The sequence below is a fragment of the Lottia gigantea genome (assembly GCF_000327385.1).
Source record: "Lottia gigantea unplaced genomic scaffold LOTGIsca_33, whole genome shotgun sequence".
NCBI lineage: Eukaryota > Metazoa > Mollusca > Gastropoda > Lottiidae > Lottia > Lottia gigantea.
Window position 1 is genome coordinate 804121 of NW_008709110.1, and position 22026 is coordinate 826146.

Sequence of the window (22026 nt, forward strand, 5' to 3'; positions counted from 1 at the left end):
GAAGATAGATCAGAGTATAATGCCCCAATCCATTCTATTTCTACCACTTTATCACCTTATTGTTGGCCTTAAGATATATGTGCATGATAACGAATTCTCGTGAATTGTATGCTTTTAGATCTTTTGAATTAAATGACGATTGGTGATTTCCAGCGGTACATCGGCACAAATGAATAAAATTATGGTTTGCTCAATGGTACAATGGCAACAAAATATAATAATCGCCTCCATTAGCATTTAAACAAACTCTATTTCATTTTATACACTATCTTCCAACGTGAATTTGAGGTAAATGATATGAGAAAAAACAACAATGTACATAACGTGACAATGCGTCACACAGGAAATCATTATATTTACATGGGGAAATAGATGAATTGGGGTTATTCAACGAACTTCTAGGTAGATTCCCAGCTGTGAAATGGTTTCATGAGTAATTTGTAACTGTAAAGTCAACTCGTGCCATTAATTGTATTGAAAATAACCTTTGAGTATATTTGATGTTGTCTACGTGATTTAACGCATAAATACTAAACATTTAACAATAAACTATTTTGAAATAAAAGAATGGTTAATATTAAAATCTTCTAAAATATCTCTACGACTTTTTGTGATATGTCAGACCAGTTTTAGATGGTGCTCTTATGACGAGGATGTGGTCGCTTATTGTAAGTATTTATTTTAATGCAGTATCTGTCGTTCACCTAGTTTATCTGCAATTTAAGAACTACTAAATAATGAATGTGACTACATGCCAATTTCTAGGCTGGTATAAGAACTTCTTTGTGAAGTGTTTGGGACCCACATCCACTTTTGATCATTTCAAAGTATTATTTGCATAAATGACTTAACGTTTATGTGACAGGACAGTTACAACTGATACACCTCAGTACAAATCGTCTTTCAATAATGACTTTCAATCTCGGCATAGACCAAGATAATATCTTCGGATTTTTCAACACGGTTTCCCCCTGTCAGTGATGCAGGAAAAAGGGAACGTTCGGGTGGGACAGTAAAACGGGGCCCTTGGGGGCTTGATGTGCACGTTAAAGATTCCCCGACAGTTGGAAATCGAAAAAGAGCAGACTAGTGCCACTGTTCTGGCAAAATTTTCCTCATTGCACCCATGTCCGTCCTCATTAGCCCACATGCTGCAGAAAGTTTGACGTAAAATAATGACTTGGGTATCATCGCACATTCATTCCTCCGATGACCAATGTTAATACCTGTTACAATGTATATTTCAACTTTAAAATTTGACAGTGTTTTTTTTCTTCTAAATTTTAGATTTTCACTGGGCTGGCAGCATTAACGTTAGCTTCAAATGATGCCAAAGCCCATCGCATCAAACGACAAATGTACGGAAACTATGGTTATTCAAATACTGGGTATGGTAACGGTAATATTGGGTATGCAAATGCTGGCTATGGTAACAATGTGCTAAACAATCCATCTTTAATGGAGTATTACCACAGATTGTGGGATCAAATGCATGATCCTGCTATTGGAGCTCCACCGCCAATGGATCCGTTTGGTCCACCACCTCCTATGGATCCTTTCGCACCTCCACCACCTGGCATGGATCCCTTCGCTCCTCCACCACCAGATCCAGCATTCGATGAATGGGCACACAGAATGGGCTGGATTGCTGATCCTGCACCACCTCCTGATCCAGCAATGGACGATTATATGCATCGACTAGCGTGGGAGCATTTAGCCTTCGACCCTACGGTTGAATCGGAACTGTTCCATGGATTTGGTTTCACTCCAAATGGATGGCTGTATGAACATTATTTACCAGAGGGTTATGTACTTAGTAATTATGGGTAATATGAAAGATACTACTTTCCAAATCGATCACAAAGACAAAAATCGCAATATGTAAATTCAGCATTTTCATATATTGGCTAATGTTTTGTACAAGTATTGTGTCTCCTTATTTAAACTTCAACATGACAAACATTTAATTTCAGAAGTTCTTGAAAAAAAATGTCGTGGAAATTTTCATGGATTATTATTTCATATTGTGCTTTCGATGGAATTATATAAATATTTTTATATTGAAATTTTACGAACATCGTCTTTGTTATTTATTTCCACTACATTTGATAACAACAATCTACTTGACAAATTGTGTATATTCTAAATTTCCTTGCATTTTTCCCGTGAAAGGGCTTATTTAGCATTTCAATTTCATGTCATTCATCCACATTTCTGTATTGTACACAATTAATTAATCATGTTGATAAGCTTTATAAAGAAATAAAAATTCACATGTTTCACATTGTGTGAGAAATGTAATAAAAATGTATTTATGACATTCATTTTACGATTTTCCATTGGTTAAAGATGGGTTCCCTTATTTTCATTTATAAAAATGAAAATGCTAATACTTATATAAATAGAAAGCACAGGTGTTCTAATGACTCATTCCAGTTTGTCTCACATGTCCATTATTAATTCATAATTAGCTAAATTAGAAGAGAATTAACAGCAGAATTCAAATGAGTGACCGATCAAGAAAGATCAAAAAGTCTTTTTATCCAGACTGTATGGACATTTATGATTGGTAAAAACTCTTAATTATATGCAAAAAGAACATATTGATATGATTAATAATACATTATAACACATTAGAAACGCCTATTAATCAAAAAGTTTGCCTAATTCGACACTAAAAAATAAGAAAATCCATCTTTAAATACCGTTGAAAGCACGCAAATATGTCTGCAACTGTATTTGGAGCTAGTTAGTATGTGGATAGTAGTTGGAAAGAAAAAGATAAACAATATATTGCGCAAAAATGAAATAAAGGAACGGTTATCAGAAATGATTTAATTCATCGGGGTTTCCATGTGGTATAAAAACGGATTAAAGATGCCATATCGAAATCCGGACAAACGACCACGCTTATGATTCTTTAAGCGACATTTGCGTCCCTTGGAACAAATAACACCTTCTGATGTCGTTTGTAAATAACAAATTATGAAAAGGGAGATAAGTCTTAATTGATGTTCCTCCCCTTGTTAAGGAGATCCTTATTGAAAGTTTTCGGATTAAAGCAAAACTTTTCGGTTTAATACATATTTAGTAGCTGTTCTATCCATTTTACAAAAACAGACGATACAGAAATGGGAGCACAAGCTATTGCCCTGAGTAAACGATGAAGCAGGAAGGTAGCTGCAAGAAAGAGAAGGCCTTCCTGGTTTCACCTACAGCAGAGATGAGCATGAGCAGGACAATAACACGTTGATATTTGTTGGGGGCTTATTCTTGAACTGAATATGATTTAATCGTTGCTGTCATCTGATTGGTCAATCAATAAAATCGTTTTAAAGTTAGTTTCATTATCCAATCAGATTAATCTTATCTATTTAAGTTTTCGAGAAAAAGGCCCCAGGGTTAATAACATGATTTAAATCAAGAGCCGAAGTTGGTGTCCTAAGAATTCTCTTTAATGCTTGCGCAAGACTGTGAAAGTCGTGCAGGTCTTGTACGGATGGCGTCGTAGCTTTCACCCTCTTGGTCCACTATAGATTGTCCAATGCAGGTAAATCAATTGTCATTAAGTTGTACAGGGGAATGACTGTACCAATCTGGCTGTGCATCATATCTATCAACTGTTTATTTCGGGCAATCATCTTAGATATTCCCCGCAACACGCACCTCTAGTATTTGCATGGTCATCTAAATAACACGAACACAATTATATGGATAGCAATTACTTTAATAAATAACTTGCGACGGTTCGACGATGATTCTTTCGTCTTTATCAAGCAATGATACAAAATAACAAGGCATTCAGAATATATAGTGTGAGGCAACAATGACAAGGATTAAAACAATAGGAATACATTAATCATTTATGAAGAAGTAATCACAAGGGTGTGTGATTAGAGAAAACATTAAAGGGATGTAGTAAATTACTTCTTGATTATAATGGTAGGGTGGTAGTGATTATAATCAAACAATGTGATGATAAATAAACATAAAAAATTGACTAGTAAAATACCGGTGACAATCTAAATACAAAATTTAGTGTGGGCTTATTTAATTAAAGGGTCATAGGCATGTGATAAATAAACACCTGTATCTCTGTTGAGTTGCGGTTGGTATCTCCTTATGTGAATGGCTTCGGTCAGTTGTCTCCTTTTCTTGTTGGTTTGATGTTTAGTAAGGGCTTCGATATTGCCAATTTTGTGTCGTCGGTTGTTTTTGATGTGTTCAGAAACTGCGGATGTTTGGGTAGGTGCTAGGGATAGGTGTTCTTGCGTTCTGAGATTGAGAGGGCGTCTTGTTTCTCCAATATATTCTTCATTGCAGGAGCACGTTATTTTGTAGACACACCCTTTTGGTGCCAGAGGTATTGTGTGTGCTAGTTTTCCATTTGCATGAAGGATGTCCTTGATTGTTGGTCCAGAAGAAAAGGTTGTTTCTATTCCTACGGTTTGTTTGATCAGTCTTCTTATTTGATAGGATACTTTGCCAAGAAATGGGATGGTGATACGAGTTGTTAGTGAAGGGGGTTTGGTGACTTTCGGAGTATTACAACCGACGACACAAAATTGGCCATATCGAAGCCCTTACTAAACACCAAACCAACAAGAAAACGAGACAACTGACCGAAGCCATACACATAAGGAGATACCAACCGCAACTCAACAGAGATACAGGTGTTTATTTATCACATGCCTATGACCCTTTAATTAAATAAGCCCACACTAAATTTTGTATTTAGATTGTCACCGGTATTTTACTAGTCAATTTTTTATGTTTATTTATCATCACATTGTTTGATTATAATCACTACCACCCTACCATTATAATCAAGAAGTAATTTACTACATCCCTTTAATGTTTTCTCTAATCACACACCCTTGTGATTACTTCTTCATAATTGATTAATGTATTCCTATTGTTTTAATCCTTGTCATTGTTGCCTCACACTATATATTCTGAATGCCTTGTTATTTTGTATCATTGCTTGATAAAGACGAAAGAATCATCGTCGAAACGTCGCAAGTTATTTATTAAAGTAATTGTTATCCATATAATTGTGTTCGTGTTAATATCACCATTACTAAATGCCACTCAAGGAAGTCATCTAAATAGTTTATGGAAAAAGGCACGACATCCCAGGATGGTGCAGGGTTTGTCTTTGTCATCAATTGGAAGAGGATCGCCATTAGGGAATGTGGTCAGTGGGGTAGTCTGATCACCACCCGCATGTCATTAGAGCCTGGCCTTCTAAATTATGTTATCTGTCTTCATAACCCTGCTTTGAAGCAGGAATGTAGAACCGTAAAACCAAATTTCATTATATTTCTAAATAGCCTCATGAGCTAGGGCAATACATTATATGATTTATGGTGCCTTTTCGCGTATTTGTTACAAATGCTTCTTAACTAAATCGGCTTACATAGGCCTACATGTGTAACACGCAAGGTTTTGAGCTAGGTCTTTCTATTCATTCTGTGTCTGGAACAATGTTTCTTCGAATCGATGGAAGTATTTACAAATTGAAACATCTCTAACGTTGTAATGCATTTTAAGTTGCAGTAAATGGTGATACACAAGTCTATTGAGGTCCAAACTCACTTCAGTCACGTTTTCATGGTTACCTCAGAAAGGTAAAATATTAGAGGCAATAATTTGTGTAATAAATTACTCTCTTCTTCATTTAGTTCTTCCTTCGTTCAAACATGAAAGACTTTGCAAACTATCAGCGTATAGCAAATACTTATCTTTGTCAAGACGGAAAAATTTGATCGAATATAACTAGTTCAGTTTAAATGAAATATGCGGTAATTGCGTGTTAGTTCAGCACACTATAGGTTCTATTTTAGGAGATGATTTGGCAGTCTATTCCAAACACGTTTTAAAAATATTAAATTATTCTATTTTAAGTGCTCGTTATTAGAATAAAATGGGTGTGACACCACTCACATTCACACCTGGTGATCCTCTTTTCTTAATAAATCATGGATAATTGTTAACTCGGTACCTTTGAGCATCATGTGGTGTTATAATAAGACTGGTTGCCAATGGTGAAATCATTTCATATGTATTCGTATAGCAGAAACATGAAGGAACTACTTGCGGTATGTTAACATAATATACAGGGGCCTGTTTCATTCGGAATGAGTTAAATGTTCAGGTCATCTGATTGTTCAATTACTAAAATCGATTAAAATTTACATTTTCAAAATCTAGATATTATCCTTGTTTGAAACACCGCCAGATTGGTAAAAACTTGGACCAATTTAATGAAATTGTAACTTTCCTCAATCTTTTGTTTTATTTGCAGATTTTCCTATTTGTGTCTCTTCATCAACTAGTGCCTGCTGCAGCTTTACGACAATGGAATAATCATATTCGGGTTAAAAGGCAATCATCTGGTTATATAGCAAATACTGGTGGAACTTACTCCAGTGGTAATAGTAACGGTTATACTGGTGGTAACACAGCTGGATATGGTGGGTATGGCTCTGGATACGGTAGCAGTGGTGGATCAACAAGTAATGCTTATGGCAATGGATATGGAAATAGTGGTTACAGTGGTACTTACGGTCAATCGCCAGGAAACTCGGGGTATCAGGGAAGCTATCCTTCAGGGTACAATAGTGGGTATAATGGTGCAAACGGTAATTATGGACAAAACGGGGCGAGTGGAAGTGCTCCACAAAATGGGAATTATGTAGATAACAGTTATGGACAAAACGGGGCGAGTGGAAGTGCTCCACAAAATGGGAATTATGTTGATAACAGTTATGGCCAAAACGGGGCGAGTGATAGTGCTTCACAAAATGAAAATTATGTAGATAACAATAATGTACAATCAGATGCAAATGTTGTTACCGATCCTGTGAACAATATAGATGCTGAAACATATCAATCAGCATTTGGAACTGGATTTGGTGCTGGGTACAGTGCTGGTATAGAATACATTTCTGGTGATAATGATCTTGACATTCCAATTGATATTGATCTGGAAAAACTTGCAGAAGAGGCACAAAAGAACTACGAAGAGGCTCAGAAAGAAGCAGAAAAGGCTGCCCATGAGGCTGAAAAGTTAGAAAAGGAAATCGAGGAAGCCGCTGAACAAGCCGCCGAAGAAGCTGCGAAGTCGGCCGCAGCTCAGGCAGCTGCTGATGTTTATGCAGACGTTTATGAAGGTTTCTCCCAAAACGAGGCAAATTAAAATTTTATGTTTTGTTATAATATGACAGTTGAAAATAATATCTCTACCGAATAATGGCAAAATAATGTGCATCATAGTGTCGTCTATCCTATTATTCTAAAGTAATTGACTTGTATTTGCTTGATGACTTTAAATGTTTAATAGAACTGTTGGTTCTCAGTTTAGATTAAGGAAATAAGTTGAAGAAATTGTATTACGTAATAAATGAATAAAACTGATATCTTTCTCTGTTACCTTAACCCTCTTCTCACAAAAGACAGTGATGTAACTAAAGAGAGAGTCATAATCCATGCAATGAAGGACATATGGGGAAATTTGACATTGTCACGGGCTATGAAAAAAACTATCCAACTACAATATATATACAACATCTCATATTTACTCCATACAACCCGGACCGTACCTGGTATCCAATCCAAGTTACACATGATATTTTGAAACATCGTTTTCATGCTGATACGATTTGGGGACACATACAAAATCAGGTTGAAAACCACCAATATAAATCATATTATTAAAGGTGCCTTATCACACACTTCACATTACAATGTAATTAAAAAAAAGTAATAGCAGAACGAAATTAGTTTAATATCTTAATATTAGCCAATACAATGCACACTTGCTATATTTTTAAAAGAAACCATTACCCACATTTGACTATAAATGAATACAGGACAATAACATTGACTAAAATACACATCAGGACATGCTGAGTGGTTGGGTATATAAGGCTATTTGCCAATCTGAACAGCGGAAGGTAAAATTTAATACTATTATCACACGACAGATTACACATTCCCAACACAAAATGGAATATCTGATGGTAAGTTAACAGTATAGTCATTACTTGTAAAAATAAAATAATTTGGCAGCGCACTAGAAAACAAAAGAAGCAACTATTTTGTTTTGAAGTGTGACTTGCTACAGATGATTGGTTATTTGAATGTACCTCTCATCAAATACAGACATGTAAGTCATTTCGTATGGAAGAAAATGTTAAATAGCAAGATTGTCTTCACCAGTAAATCACTGTCCACGTATCTTTAAATTTAACCTCATTGCAATGTTATTGTTAAAATGTTGATTCGACCATTTTGCTTCCAGTATAATACATTTTCTTTACTATCAGGTATTAATCGTAAGTGTAATACTGACTGTTACAAATGCCAGTACCTTGAAAACCAACATTCGGGAAAAACGTCAGACATATGGTAATACACAATACGATCCAAATGCATATGCTGCTTCCGCAGGTAATACATATGACCCCAACAACGCCGCTGGTGCTTACCAACAGCAATACGGCGCCCAACAAGCTTATGGTGCTCAGCAAGGTAGTGGATACGGACAACAGCCATCGTATTCCACAGGAAATCAGGCATACGGTCAACAAGCTGCTGGCTATCGACAGCAAGCTTATGGTGCAAATCAGCAACCTGCGTACAGTGGTAATCAACAAGCCGGCTACGCTGCTGGAAACTCCTATGATCCCGCTACTTATGGATATGGACGCTAATGTAAAGGAAAGAGACTTTTTTTCTATAACTTGATTTTTATTAATACTGGCTCATTATGACATTATTATTATATTGTTTGTATTAAAGTATGTAACGAATAATGTATTTAAATAAACTATTTTATAAAATAATAGAGATATGTATACTATGTAAACAGAAGCAACACCATGTGAAAGGACTTGCAGCAATCTATATTTTCTCTACATGTGGACATATCATAGTAATTATCAAGCGATCAAGATCTCTGAATTATGGACAAACAATGTTACAAACTTTAATTCTTTCCTAACTGGAAAAGGGAACATAACAACCAACGCTACGTCATTTCCCGTGCGGTTTGAAAATGTCAATATCGAATGTGGCAAAAATCATATGCATTTGAACTAAAGAATTGCTAACTTAATGATTTCTGTTTCAAAAATGTAAAAGATTCAACAATTGAGTTGCCACCATCCGCAACTTACTAACTACTGATTAATGTGAACTTCTCTCACAATCAAAGTCTTTAACAAGAGTCATTAACAGTTAATCTGATATATTTCTGTGTGTTTCGAAAGGTCCAAAATACAACAGCTTCACCCTTCACATTTTCGCAATTTCAGCTAGTATCGAAATAACAGGGTTGGTTATTAGTCAAACATGCATCAAGGTTACGATCTTAATACAAGTTTATAGATATCGAAATTATTGAACCTTTCTGAATTCTTATACAGATACCAACCGATCCCAACTTAAAATCTGAAAACTAACCGTTTCTGTAATTCTGCAAGATTGCCAGATAGTTTAAGTTTCAACACTGTAGCTCAAAATTTATATACATCAGCAGATTATATCACTAGAATAAATATTGATGAGGAATCCTGAGATATATTATCGTTCAACATGAATGCCTATTGACTTGATTGATGCTTTATTGCCAAATTTATTTTGAGATTTAACTGATGCTGTTCCTACTTCGCAAAAATGGCTTATATGTCAAAAGTTTACATAACTGGTGTCACAAAAGATTTATTTCGAATCCAAACTAAAGGATACGATTTCCTCTTGGAATTAATCCCCATAAAGTGATATCGGTTTTTGCTTCGATAAGTAAAAGGGATGGGGCGAGAGTTGTGGCAGGGAAACTCGTTGCTGCCTTAACATGACAATGTACCTGATCTAAATGCCATGAGCATGCTACATTTCCTAGCCGAGAAGAATGGTACTGGAGCTACACATCTACTCGGCTCCGTGTGAATTTTTCCCCTTCCAAAAGCTCAAGGGCCGAATCAAAGAAGGGAATCCGTAATTGTGGAGAGTCATAGAAAAGTCCTTCAGGTGTGTATGCAATCATGGCAGAGAAGGATGGAAAAGTGCGTATCGGGGAAAATTGTAGTTCTTAGTTTAGATTTGAAATAAATATTTTGTCACACTAGTCCTAGAGTTTTTCTCACACACCTCGTTTCAATAAGCCTTATACTTGTTAATACACATTAATACAACGTTACCTGATTTTGTAAAATAATTTATATTAGTCTTATTTCATTTTACATCTTAACATTTTCTCCTATTAGCAAAATAACTATTTTTTTTCACTTGAAACAACAACCAATATGAAGGATTTATTCACATGACCTCGGAACACAGCTTCTCTATTTTATTTATGTTCCAAGACGCAACATGCATAGAGATGTTGAGCACGTTTACGGAGTAAATAAGGTTTCAAAATATATATTTAGAAGGGGGTTTGTGGACAGGAATACTATAGGATCGTGACAAAATAGCTCTATATGCCGCTTCAGGAAACAAAATTTAAAAATACCATGAAACTTTCTAGAACATATATATTTGGAATCATATAAAAAGTTTGGTAACCTATTTCTAGCTTATTTTTATTTTAAAAAGTCTTGAAATTGCAGAAACAATCATGTTAAAAACCATGAAGCTGTTTATGGTAAGTACTAATATATTATCATTATTATGTCAAATTATCTTGTATGTTTTATCAAAAAAAAATGTGGCAATGATATATTACGTGGAGTTGTACATCATACTTTTTTTTATCTCGGCTAATGCAGACTTGCAACATTATGTATATTGGATTAGTAATGGGATTAGCATAATCTTTTTCGATTCTCTTTAGTGACTTCGACTTATATCATGTATACTCCTTCAAACTGCACAATAGGTGGTGGAATGCGGGATGAACAAGTCGAAGGTATTATCTCGACCCATGCGCCATGGACACCCAGGTTAGCGAGCATGCGTCCTACTCGCTTTTTGGCAGCAATTGATTTGATATTCGCATGCATATTTGATATTCGCATTAATCAGAATTACATCGAATATACGATTACTGTTTTAGGTTACATTATTGGTTGTATTTGTGACAACTACACTTGCAGATGATGATGTGAACCGTCGATATAAACGTCAGGGATATGGAGGATATGGTGGTAACTTTGGCGGAATGGGCGGGGGAGGATTTGGTGGATATGGAATGAATGGAGGTGGAATGGGTGGAGGATATGGAGGAATGAACGCAGGTGGCTTTAGTGGTATGGGGTATGGAGGAGGTGGTAACTTTGGTGGTATGGGTGGTGGATATGGTGGTATGGGTGGCGGATATCAGGATCCTGCAGCTGCCGGTAACCAGCAACGAATGTAAATGTGTATATGTCAATTATGGTTTTATTATATGTTATAGTTTATGTTGAAGTTAACTAAGAAGAGTTAGTGTAATTGTAAAGATAAAATATCATTCAGCACATTTGTGGTATTTACATAATTTATCAACAGCATTGTCCATGATTGTAGCATTGGCGTTATTGTATAATGTAGCTTGATTATCTATGTATTTACAGTAATATTTATGTTTATCAGGCACGTACTATCTCCAGTTAAGGAGAGGTGTTGTTTTGTTATGCTTTGTGACGTACGAAATAAACATATAAATATATACATGTGTTTTGAAATGTTTAAAGCTCGAATGAGAATGTGAACAACATGAGATAAAAAGGTAATGTGCGGAAGATATCTATACCATCATATCAAATTGTTAAACGCAATAATTCAGTGTCTGGAATTTGCTCAGTTCCAAACTTTATTTGTTTCCAATTATTTCCTTTTTTCAATTCAACATTTAAAAAATTTTGCAATGTAGCAACATAAATTTTGTCATCATCATCCCTGATTGTCCCCTATCGAACACTTTTGAGACCGACTGATATTTTTACAATACAACATTTATTGTTACAATTATTTGATTTTGTTTCTTTTCTAGTCCAGAAAAACATTTAGTGGTATTTCTTTTGGACACTGGTTTTCATGATTTTTCATAGGTTTACCTCCCTTGGCATATAAATTCAACATCACAAGTTTAGTTTGGATACCACCTGCAATGAAGTTGTGAATGAAATCGGACACAGCTATTCCGTTTTCATGTAAAAAATATTGTCAGCATTTAACTCTTTCTTACAATACTATAATTTCCAGCCATGTAGATATATGTATTATGTTGTAATGCAGTTAATTGGGAGATAAACCCGACTCTCTCTGCCTTTGACATCATCCAAAACAGTGATTCGAAACTCGTAACTGAATCCATTTTGAAATTAAAGAATTTTACTGTCAAATATTTGGAAATACCCATTATGAAATTTATTTATCTCACGCTAATCCACAAGAAATTAACCTTTCTTCGTAGACATGTGCGTTAAAAAAGCAGCATGAGTTTGGTTTAAAATACAAATTCGTGTGAGTTGTGTACGTTGATTAAATAGAAACTAAAATAGTATATTCATATATGGAAACATTTAAAAATAATATTGTTATCCGTAATTAGAACATCTAATATGGATAGATATGAATATAAAAACTTATAACATGAACATGTTACTTCCTTTCCGTTCTAGTTCGCTTATCCAAACTGTTCAAGAAAATGGATATTAAAAAGGTAACGTATTTTCTTTCGCTCATAAGCTTTGCAACATAATTCGTGTCTATTTATATTAATTTTTCTGAAAACATTGCATGTTTTACCAGCTTTAGTATTTGATTGTTTGGTCAACCATAACGACAATATTATTTACAGTTTTTCTAACCACTGACATACCTGCCCACTGGTCTGATTATTGATAAATCCTATTTATTGTTTTTGCAGCTTCCCATTGTGTCAGTGGTATGTATTGGATTAAGTATCGGTGTATGTGTTGTTGCAGTAGATGATTTTACTGTTAGAAATAAACGACAGACTTACAGTGGTAGAAGTCTATCTAATATGAATCGAGCAAGCACCAACTCTGGTAATACTGGATATCAATCAAGTGGTACCAATACACGGTATGCAAATCAAGCTTCTAGTAATACTGGGTACGGTAATCAGGCCAGTTTTGGTAATACAGGGTACAGTTCTGCTAATACAGGGTACAGTTCTGGTAATACAGGGTACAGTCCTGCTAATACAGGGTACGGTAATCAGGCCAGTACTGCAAATACAAATCCTTATTCTAGACAGAACAGTGGAAGTCAGACACAGAGTGGTTACCAAGGTAGCGGTTCTTCCTCTTCCAGTAACAGGGCTTATGTTAATTTAAGTGGTACATCAAGTTCCGGTAGCAATATGGGTTCTGGAAGCAGTGCTGCCAATATAGACAATTACCCGCTTAATAATGGTATATTCTATCCAGGCGATACTGAATATGCTTATGGTGTAGCAGGGAGAACATTTGGCACTGGTTATATTGCAGAAGCTCTGGGTTACGGATACAGACAAGGAGTTGACGCTAACGGGCAGAATGTAGGATATACGGCCATTGGATACCTCGGTGTTTTAAGCGGAAAATAGACAAAGTGTTAGACATTTTGGTTTTGGTCACGTAGAAAACAATTCGCTCTTATTCGATGTTCTCACCATTTTCTTTGGATTAGGTATATGACTTTGTCTTGCATTTATATAATATTATATTAAATGTTTCCAACGAAAAATTGTATACTTTATAAGATGTATGGGTAAAGTACGTTTTTGTGAAAATCTGATAAGAAAAATTGTGTCTCATTTTTCATTTCATAGCCCCCTTCAACGAATGCATATTACTATATCAAATTAAGCTGTAGATAGACGTTAATTCTTTTATGTTGAATACTAATATCACAATAGAGCATCCAGAAACCCAAACGCAACTGATTGTCCTCCATAGTATGAACGTTTTCTAGTTCTTTCTGGCTGATTAGGTAGTTAGCGGATATTCATCAACGTATGAACCCAAACATCCAGACTTGCGTACGTGTCAGTTTGAAAATTGAAATATTTAAATAAATTGCTTATAATGCCAAGATTCGCCCGAACATTCAGAACACGTCATTACCCCGCTGAATCACTTTCTATCTACATAGGCAACCTTCCTGTTTGGACGGGTTTCATTACATAAATAATATATATTTCATGTAAAAAACAGTGTGAAATTAGTACACTGGAGATGGAACAATTAAGGTATAATACCTCTTAGGTTGACCAAAAAATGAAATTCTTAAACTTGGTTGAAATGAGTCTTTGTTTATCTGTAGAGTTGCCTTGTGTCAAAACTATAAGACAAAATCCCTCTATAATCCAATAAATCGATAAAACTAAATAATTATCCATTCAACAAGTAAATTTGAAACATGCTTAGAAGCATGTTTTTCAATAATTATTTAGTTTAATGGATATATCGTCGTATATAGAGATTCTATTCTATAGTCATGGCACCTGATAAGTCCAACTGATGAATATATAACTTGTTGATCAAGTTTTCAAGAGACTTTAAATTTTATGTCTTTTCTAAGAGACTATCCTTTTTAAACATAGTTCTCCTAAAATAAAAAAATAAAACTATTTCTAGCACATAACATAATTTATCTGAGTTTATTCGAAGTATCTTACCTTATGTCTTATTTCTTCATTGTTCACCTTCTCATTACTAATTTGATACGTGAGAGTCATATTTTACGATTGGAGGACAGGGCGTGGTTTTAATGGTGTGGCCAGACTCAATTTAACAATACCACAAAAAGGAAACTTTTTAACCAAAGAAATTCACATATTTGAACATTGATGACGTGGCCATCCGGCATTTATCAATTAGGAACGTATGTACATTGATTCCCTTTCAAAAATAACATGCAATAAAACATCTCTATAAACTGAAGAAACCCATGTTATGCTTACATATCCATTTAGATCCTAAGACCAGTAGAACCATCAGGAAAATGTGTAAAATAAAGCTACTTTTGTAGATAATAATTTTTTAATAATCATACTTTTTTTCCATCAATCCATTAAGATCTGTTAGAGACGACTAAAAAAGCCCGGATATTAGTAATGTCGTTTTGTCTAGAGGGCGACATGTCAGGACAGATGATGCAAAGGTCGTGATACCCGTGTTTGAACACACACAAATAGATTTTCATAATCATATTTCCGTTTCATTTTTATAGTTATTTAGTTTCATTTTTTGAATCCATTATTAATGTACTTGTTATGCTGTTAAGTAAACCTTAAACAAACAAAACTGCCGTGAAAGCAAATGTTTTAATCTATTTTAAAAGGAATACATGTATATGATTGCTCTTAGCCTTTACTTTTAAGAAAAATTAATTATTTTACCTATAACATTTACTCTTCTACGGATTATATTTTGAAATAATTACTAACATTGATTATATGCTTTTTTTAACTCTTACCATTTACACATAAAGAGAGCCTTTTTACTTTTACATTACGCTTAAAATTAGTGATTTCTAGATATTTTATTTTTTAAGTTTCTTATAGACTAAAATAAAATTTACACTTAAAATTGATTATTTTGTCTAATATATAGATTAATAGGCAATAGATAGATAGAAATATATATTTACACTTAATTCGCTATTTTAACTCTGACGTTTACGCTTCTGAGAATGTTTTCCCCTGTAATTCCAAATACTTCATCTGAATCTTTTATACATAACAATTATGTATCCATAACAACTATACCTACAATCGTATATAGATGCTTTGACTGTTACATTTGTACTTATGGTTATGTTAACTGTAGCATTTATACATACATTAATAAGTTATTATAAATATAATATTTATACATACATTAACAAGTTATTATAAGTATAATATTTATACATACATTAACAAGTTATTATAAATATAATATTTATACATACATTAACAAGTTATTATAAATATAATATTTATACATACATTAACAAGTTATTATAAGTATAATATTTATACATACATTAACAAGTTATTATAAGTATAATATTTATACATACATTAACAAGTTATTATAAGTATAATATTTATACATACATTAATAAGTTATTATAAGTGTAACATTTATACATACATTAACAAGTTATTATAAGTATAATATTTATACATACATTAACAAGTTATTATAAATATAATATTTATACATACATTAACAAGTTATTATAAGTATAATATTTATATATACATTAACAAGGCATTATAAGTATAATATTTATACATACATTAACAAGTTATTATAAGTATAATATTTATACATACATTAACAAGTTATTATAAATATAATATTTATACATACATTAACAAGTTATTATAAGTATAATATTTATACATACATTAACAAGTTATTATAAGTATAATATTTATACATACATTAACAAGTTATTATAAATATAATATTTATACATACATTAACAAGTTATTATAAATATAATATTTATACATACAATAACAAGTTATTATAAGTATAATATTTATACATACATTAACATGTTATTATAAGTATAATATTTATACATACAGTAACAAGTTATTATAAGTATAATATTTATACATACATTAACAAGTTATTATAAGTATAATATTTATACATACATTAACAAGTTATTATAAGTGTAACATTTATACATACATTAACAAGTTATTATAAGTATAATATTTATACATACATTAACAAGGTATTATAAGTATAATATGTATACATACATTAACAAGTTATTATAAGTGTAATATTTATACATACATTAACAAGTTATTATAAGTGTAACATTTATACATACATTAACAAGTTATTATAAGTGTAATATTTATACATACATTAACAAGGCATTATAAGTTTAATATTTATACATACATTAACAAGTTATTATAAGTGTAACATTTATACATACATTAACAAGTTATTATAAGTATAATATTTATACATACATTAACAAGTTATTATAAGTATAATATTTATACATGCATTAACAAGTTATTATAAATGTAATATTTATACATAGATTAACGAGTTATTATAAGTGTAACATTTATACATACATTAACAAGTTATTATAAGTATAACATTTATACATATATTAACAAGTTATTCCAATAATAAAATATGTCACTGTTTAAATAGTGCTCAATGAATTGTAATGCGATATAGAAATATTTAAACAAACCTCGGAGTAACAACATGATTCAAGTTCTATATACATACATAAAACTGCTTCTTTCACTAACTTGCAGAATGATATTTGTCATTTTCAGAGTACTGATAAAGAATATTCATTTGAATCGAAACATTCTTATTATCATTTTCAACTAAGAATGATATTTTACACTTATTTTATCTATATACATATTATGTATTCTAGTTATTTAACGAAATATTTTTCAAGTTTTTTCTATCTAAAATATTTCACCCTCAACAAATAAATTTTAAAATCAAGAAACAATATTGCATTTTCACTAACATCATCATGGTAGGAAATGTTTGTCAATTTTTTTTTATTTTGGAGGTTATTAACATCGGCCAGAACATGCTTTACTTACCCAATCTTCACGTGAACCATAGCTACGTGACAGTTAGGCCACATAAGAAAGCTCTTTTTCACATATAATATCTTTACTTATGCGGTCAATAAAACGAAACATCAACTTTTATTGGGGAAAAGAAATATGTCCTATCTTTACAGGAAATATAAGGGTACATATGACCTTCACATGATCACAATTGAATAGTATATAAAATATCAGATCAATATTCAAAATATCATAACTCGATTTACACAGTTGTTTTAGGATCACTGACGTATCTGGGGCCACAATCATGTTACCTTTAGCAGTAAGTTATATTTTTAGTACTTCAACGTTCATAAATAATTTTTTGCTGTTAAAATAGTTCTCAGTATATCAATTGTAGAGTGAAGTACATTTGAATAGCAAGCCAATATTGGCAAGCACGTTGGAAGTTTTGCTTCATTTTATTTTGGTGAGAATTATCACTAATACATGTATAAACTAAAATTTAAAATTGTTCATTTTTGTATCATATATGATAAACGATTGACCAGTTATATAATGGTCTTTATGACTACTTCGATCTACCTTTACGATCTTTCGACATCTTTATGACTACTTCGATCTACCTTTACGATCTTTCGGCATTTCAACATCTTATCAGTTGAAACAAAATGGTACGGAGAGATTTAGATCCTTCTGTTGTATTTCATTCGATATCGAAATCATTCGTTTCACCTCGCATGTCGTTTCAACCAGCATATTATCTTCTCGTTGTGTGGATTGTATACGAGACAAAGGGTAAGCATTCTATTTTCATTTACCTCATTTCAAAGATCATTAAAGATGAAATTATCAACAGAAGGATCTAAATTCCTTAACCTGTAAGACAGAAAGTCTGAAGAGCCGTTTAAGATTTTGGAGTTCAAAAACTCCACTTGAGGTCTTTCTGTTCGATTTTTTTCTTATACCACGATGTGGAAAATATTTATTCATTTTGCATAGTCATGGAGAGACAAAAACCTGAGCAAATTTGTTTACGACTGGAATTAAAACCAGGTCGATGTATATTATGCGGTAACCGACACTAAAGGGCATCTTTAAACTCACCGGTACATTCAAATAACATATGAATAGGTTAATGGCAGTTTTTTTTATGATACGTATATATACTTCAGATACTGACGATGTTATTTGCCAGTGTAAATGCTGTTCTAAATGAAAGAGAGGTAAAAATGCCAGAAGTTGAAGTAGAGATCCCAGGTCGACGAAGAAGAGCTGTAGAACCTGGGTTAACTCAAGCTAATTCGGTCGATGGTTTGAATCAAGCATTTCAAAATCGTATGAAGAGAGCAATCACAGTGAACAACGTTCAAGGGCTTTTACCTTTTAATGATATACCAGCAACAAATCCACAACCTCTTTCCAGAACAAAGCGATTTCTTGGTCTTGATGGTGGAGATGGCATGGGATTGGGATTAGGATTATTAGGCATTATCAATGATCAAATGGATCGTGTTCGAGACCGCGTTAATGATAGAATCGACAGGAGAAGAGAAAGAATATTAGACAATATTGGTAATGCAATACCAGACATGGGAGGACTGGGTCTCGGTTTAGGACTTGGTGGACTTGGTCTTGGATGGGGACTTGGTGGAGGATTAGGTCTTCTTGGAGGCGGTCTATTAGACAATTGTAAGTACAAAGTAAATTATACTTTATGACATTTTAATAAAATTTACGAATAATGAGAAGCATGAAAAAGAATCAACGAATCATAGATTGGACTAAACACGTTCATTAGCTATTATTTCATTAAGCACAATATATCATTCTTGTACCATGTACCCCATATTTGGCGTGATATGTGTTTAATCAATTTGTCATTTGCAGCATAGGTGTCGTTAATAGTAATATTATATTGTGTTATATGTTATTTATTACAGAATACGAAGCTCAAGTATATGAAAATATGTAGAACACAGAAACTACTTTAGAATAAAACCAGAACTACATATTACCAACACAAACTTAATGCAAACAATTGCTTGATAATGCATCATAGCACTTTTGTACAGCATATTTATTTATTCAATATTTTTGTAACCCATAAATTTATTCATTGTAAATTATTTCTGTAAATATTGTTAAAATAAATTTATGTTTGTCATAGAGTAGACTTTAGTTAATTTTCCCCTTTCTTGGAAGAACTTTAAATATTCCGGTCATTGGGGTTTTGCAAATGATAGTCTTGCACAAGACACTTACATTTAAAAGAAGAAGCGGACTGATTTGAAAATTCAAAATGCCTATTAGTTGCATGTGAAAACGAAGACATAGAATTAGGAATTACCAATTAGAATTAAAGTATGCAATTTATGTATCTACTCGATCAAACTGAATGTGTTTTAACAGGGTTAATTAAAAATGGAAAGTAATAATTGTTAAGTTGGCTTTATAATGGCTCAATATCATTAGTTAAAGACATTTCTTATTTATTTTACTTAAATCCGTACAGTAGTTTTCATCTTCCAAAAACTCTAACGAAATTACGTAAAGTTTTTAAATAGTTTGGGCGTTAAAAAATTAATAGCTGGATATTTTTATTTTAAACTTTCAGATATGTTAAGGGACACGCTTCTCTATATTTTGGTGTATAGTTTTCACAAATTTCAGCAAAAAACTTTTTTCGACCTACAAAAAAACAAAACGATGTGCCCCTTTTAAATAGTATACTAGCCTATATTAATAAACCCACGATAAGCAGATGTTAATGTATGTTATATATTTTGTTTTACAGGTTTGTTTGTTGTTTCCGGCATTGTGCACTACTATCCATCAACAAAATGACAACCTGAACGTCTTTGGGATTCAGACAACAGAAATAGAACTTCAGCAAGTAAACCAAATTCCACCGGATGCAGCACCACTGCGACGAAAGCGAGCTCTTGGTTGGGGAAGTCCATTCGGTTTTAGAAACCGGCGAATAAGGGGTATCTTAGGTGGAATGAATATCGGTGATCCATTGGCTGGCGCATGGGGTGGTGGTGGTGAGTTTGGGGGATGGAATGGAAACGGGGGAGGTTGGGATGGTGGTATCAATGCTGGGGTCTGGGATGGCAATGTTGGAGCATTGGGTGGCAATGCTGATGTATGGGATGGAAATGGGGGAGGTTGGGATGGTGGTGTCAATGTTGGGGCCTGGGATGGCAATATTGGAGCATTGGGCGGCAATGCTGATGTATGGGATGGAAATGCCGGAGGATGGGCACAGAGAAGAGGATTTTTGGCTGGAGGTGCAGGGGGGAATATGGATGGACAGAGAAACAGGGATAATCAGTTGAGAAATTTATTGCAAAATGATCTTAATAGGCAACGTGAACAACTGAACAGAATGAGGGATCGAATGAGAAACGTTATGGAACAACGTCGAGATCGAATATTGGATGCCATGGATAGAGTGAGAGATAGACAAAACAACCTGATGGATAGAAGACGAGATCAGATGGAACGGATGAGAGAGAGAATGAGAGACCAGATGGATGGTGGAAATAATTAATTCATTTGAGAAACTAGAATGACAAATTAAAAGATAGTGGACTAGCCGGATTGTAGTCCAATAAATGTGGTACAGTTTGTTATTTAAATGCAAGGAAAAATGTCGCCGGAACGACACAAAGAGGAATTCTTTGCTTTTGAAAATTGTATTTATTGGATTGCATGCTTTGATAATTATATGTACATACTATCTGTGTGGTGATGATAATAAGTTATATTTAGGAAACGATTATGTCATTTCTCTCTGTTTGTAATCAGCTAGCAAAGTACTTCTGAATTGTTACGCATTACAGTGATGCTCACACTTGAGTTATTGCTATCTTTATTGTTGCCGAGGACGGCCATTGAAGCCTCGAAACACGATCCCTGAAACGTGATTTCATGACATTTCTTAGCGAATTTAAGGTTTATTTGTATAGGGACTGTGGGACTACAAGAAAATTTTGAGAAAACTGGACGCCTGGAAAGGCAAATTCCTGACATTTCCGAGCCAATTTAGGGTTCAAAATTATTTGTATTGGGTCTGGGGGATCTCGCCTAGAAATTTTTGAGAATTAGACGTTCGGAAACGCGATTTCCAGACATTTCCCAGTAAATTTAAGGTTTGTAATCGCAAATAACAAAACCCAATTCAGGAAGAGTTAAAATGCCAAATTTCACTAGAGACTACAGCAACGATTGCTGAAACGCTGAAATTTCATACGTGAGGACGTCAAGTTATTCGTGTGTAACATGTTTAGACGGGCGAACTCACAGTTGAAAAAAAAAATACTCGTAAAGATTATATGAATACTTGACTCAAAAGTTTTAAACAATGTGTACTATTCGGGAAAAATAGACATAGGAAAACGCCGTTGTTGCACATATATATCTTTTTTAAAATTATATCTCACAATATTTTTTTATCATATTTAATGAAATAGTAGTTTTATTCATCGAATATAGTTTATCGAAATCTACCA

At 33.3% G+C, this 22026-nt stretch overlaps 6 protein-coding genes across 6 annotated transcripts; all 6 read left to right on the forward strand.

The window, feature by feature from the left end:
- Nucleotides 1-644: 644 nt before the first annotated feature.
- LOTGIDRAFT_162258 (hypothetical protein) lies at nt 645-1830 on the forward strand (the record flags this gene model as incomplete). The annotated part of the gene is made up of 2 exons (XM_009058217.1): nt 645-668; nt 1288-1830. The coding sequence occupies 2 exons, from the start codon at nt 645-647 to the stop codon at nt 1828-1830; spliced, it is 567 nt and encodes a 188-aa protein (XP_009056465.1).
- Nucleotides 1831-6078: 4248 nt separating this feature from the next.
- On the forward strand, nt 6079-7418 carry LOTGIDRAFT_232906 (hypothetical protein). The gene is made up of 2 exons (XM_009058218.1): nt 6079-6101; nt 6308-7418. Exons 1-2 carry the CDS (start codon nt 6084-6086, stop codon nt 7199-7201), a joined length of 912 nt encoding a protein of 303 aa, XP_009056466.1. The 5' UTR covers nt 6079-6083; the 3' UTR covers nt 7202-7418.
- Nucleotides 7419-8009: 591 nt separating this feature from the next.
- Nucleotides 8010-8717, forward strand: LOTGIDRAFT_162260 (hypothetical protein; the record flags this gene model as incomplete). The annotated part of the gene is made up of 2 exons (XM_009058219.1): nt 8010-8024; nt 8331-8717. The coding sequence occupies 2 exons, from the start codon at nt 8010-8012 to the stop codon at nt 8715-8717; spliced, it is 402 nt and encodes a 133-aa protein (XP_009056467.1).
- Nucleotides 8718-10609: 1892 nt separating this feature from the next.
- LOTGIDRAFT_232907 (hypothetical protein) lies at nt 10610-11653 on the forward strand. The gene is made up of 3 exons (XM_009058220.1): nt 10610-10651; nt 11063-11150; nt 11307-11653. Exons 1-3 carry the CDS (start codon nt 10625-10627, stop codon nt 11363-11365), a joined length of 174 nt encoding a protein of 57 aa, XP_009056468.1. The 5' UTR covers nt 10610-10624; the 3' UTR covers nt 11366-11653.
- Nucleotides 11654-12637: 984 nt separating this feature from the next.
- On the forward strand, nt 12638-13543 carry LOTGIDRAFT_162262 (hypothetical protein; the record flags this gene model as incomplete). Its single annotated transcript, XM_009058221.1, has 2 exons — nt 12638-12652; nt 12860-13543. The coding sequence occupies 2 exons, from the start codon at nt 12638-12640 to the stop codon at nt 13541-13543; spliced, it is 699 nt and encodes a 232-aa protein (XP_009056469.1).
- A 5198-nt stretch (nt 13544-18741) lies between these two features.
- Nucleotides 18742-21065, forward strand: LOTGIDRAFT_162263 (hypothetical protein; the record flags this gene model as incomplete). The annotated part of the gene is made up of 2 exons (XM_009058222.1): nt 18742-19212; nt 20307-21065. The coding sequence occupies 2 exons, from the start codon at nt 18742-18744 to the stop codon at nt 21063-21065; spliced, it is 1230 nt and encodes a 409-aa protein (XP_009056470.1).
- Nucleotides 21066-22026: the final 961 nt, after the last annotated feature.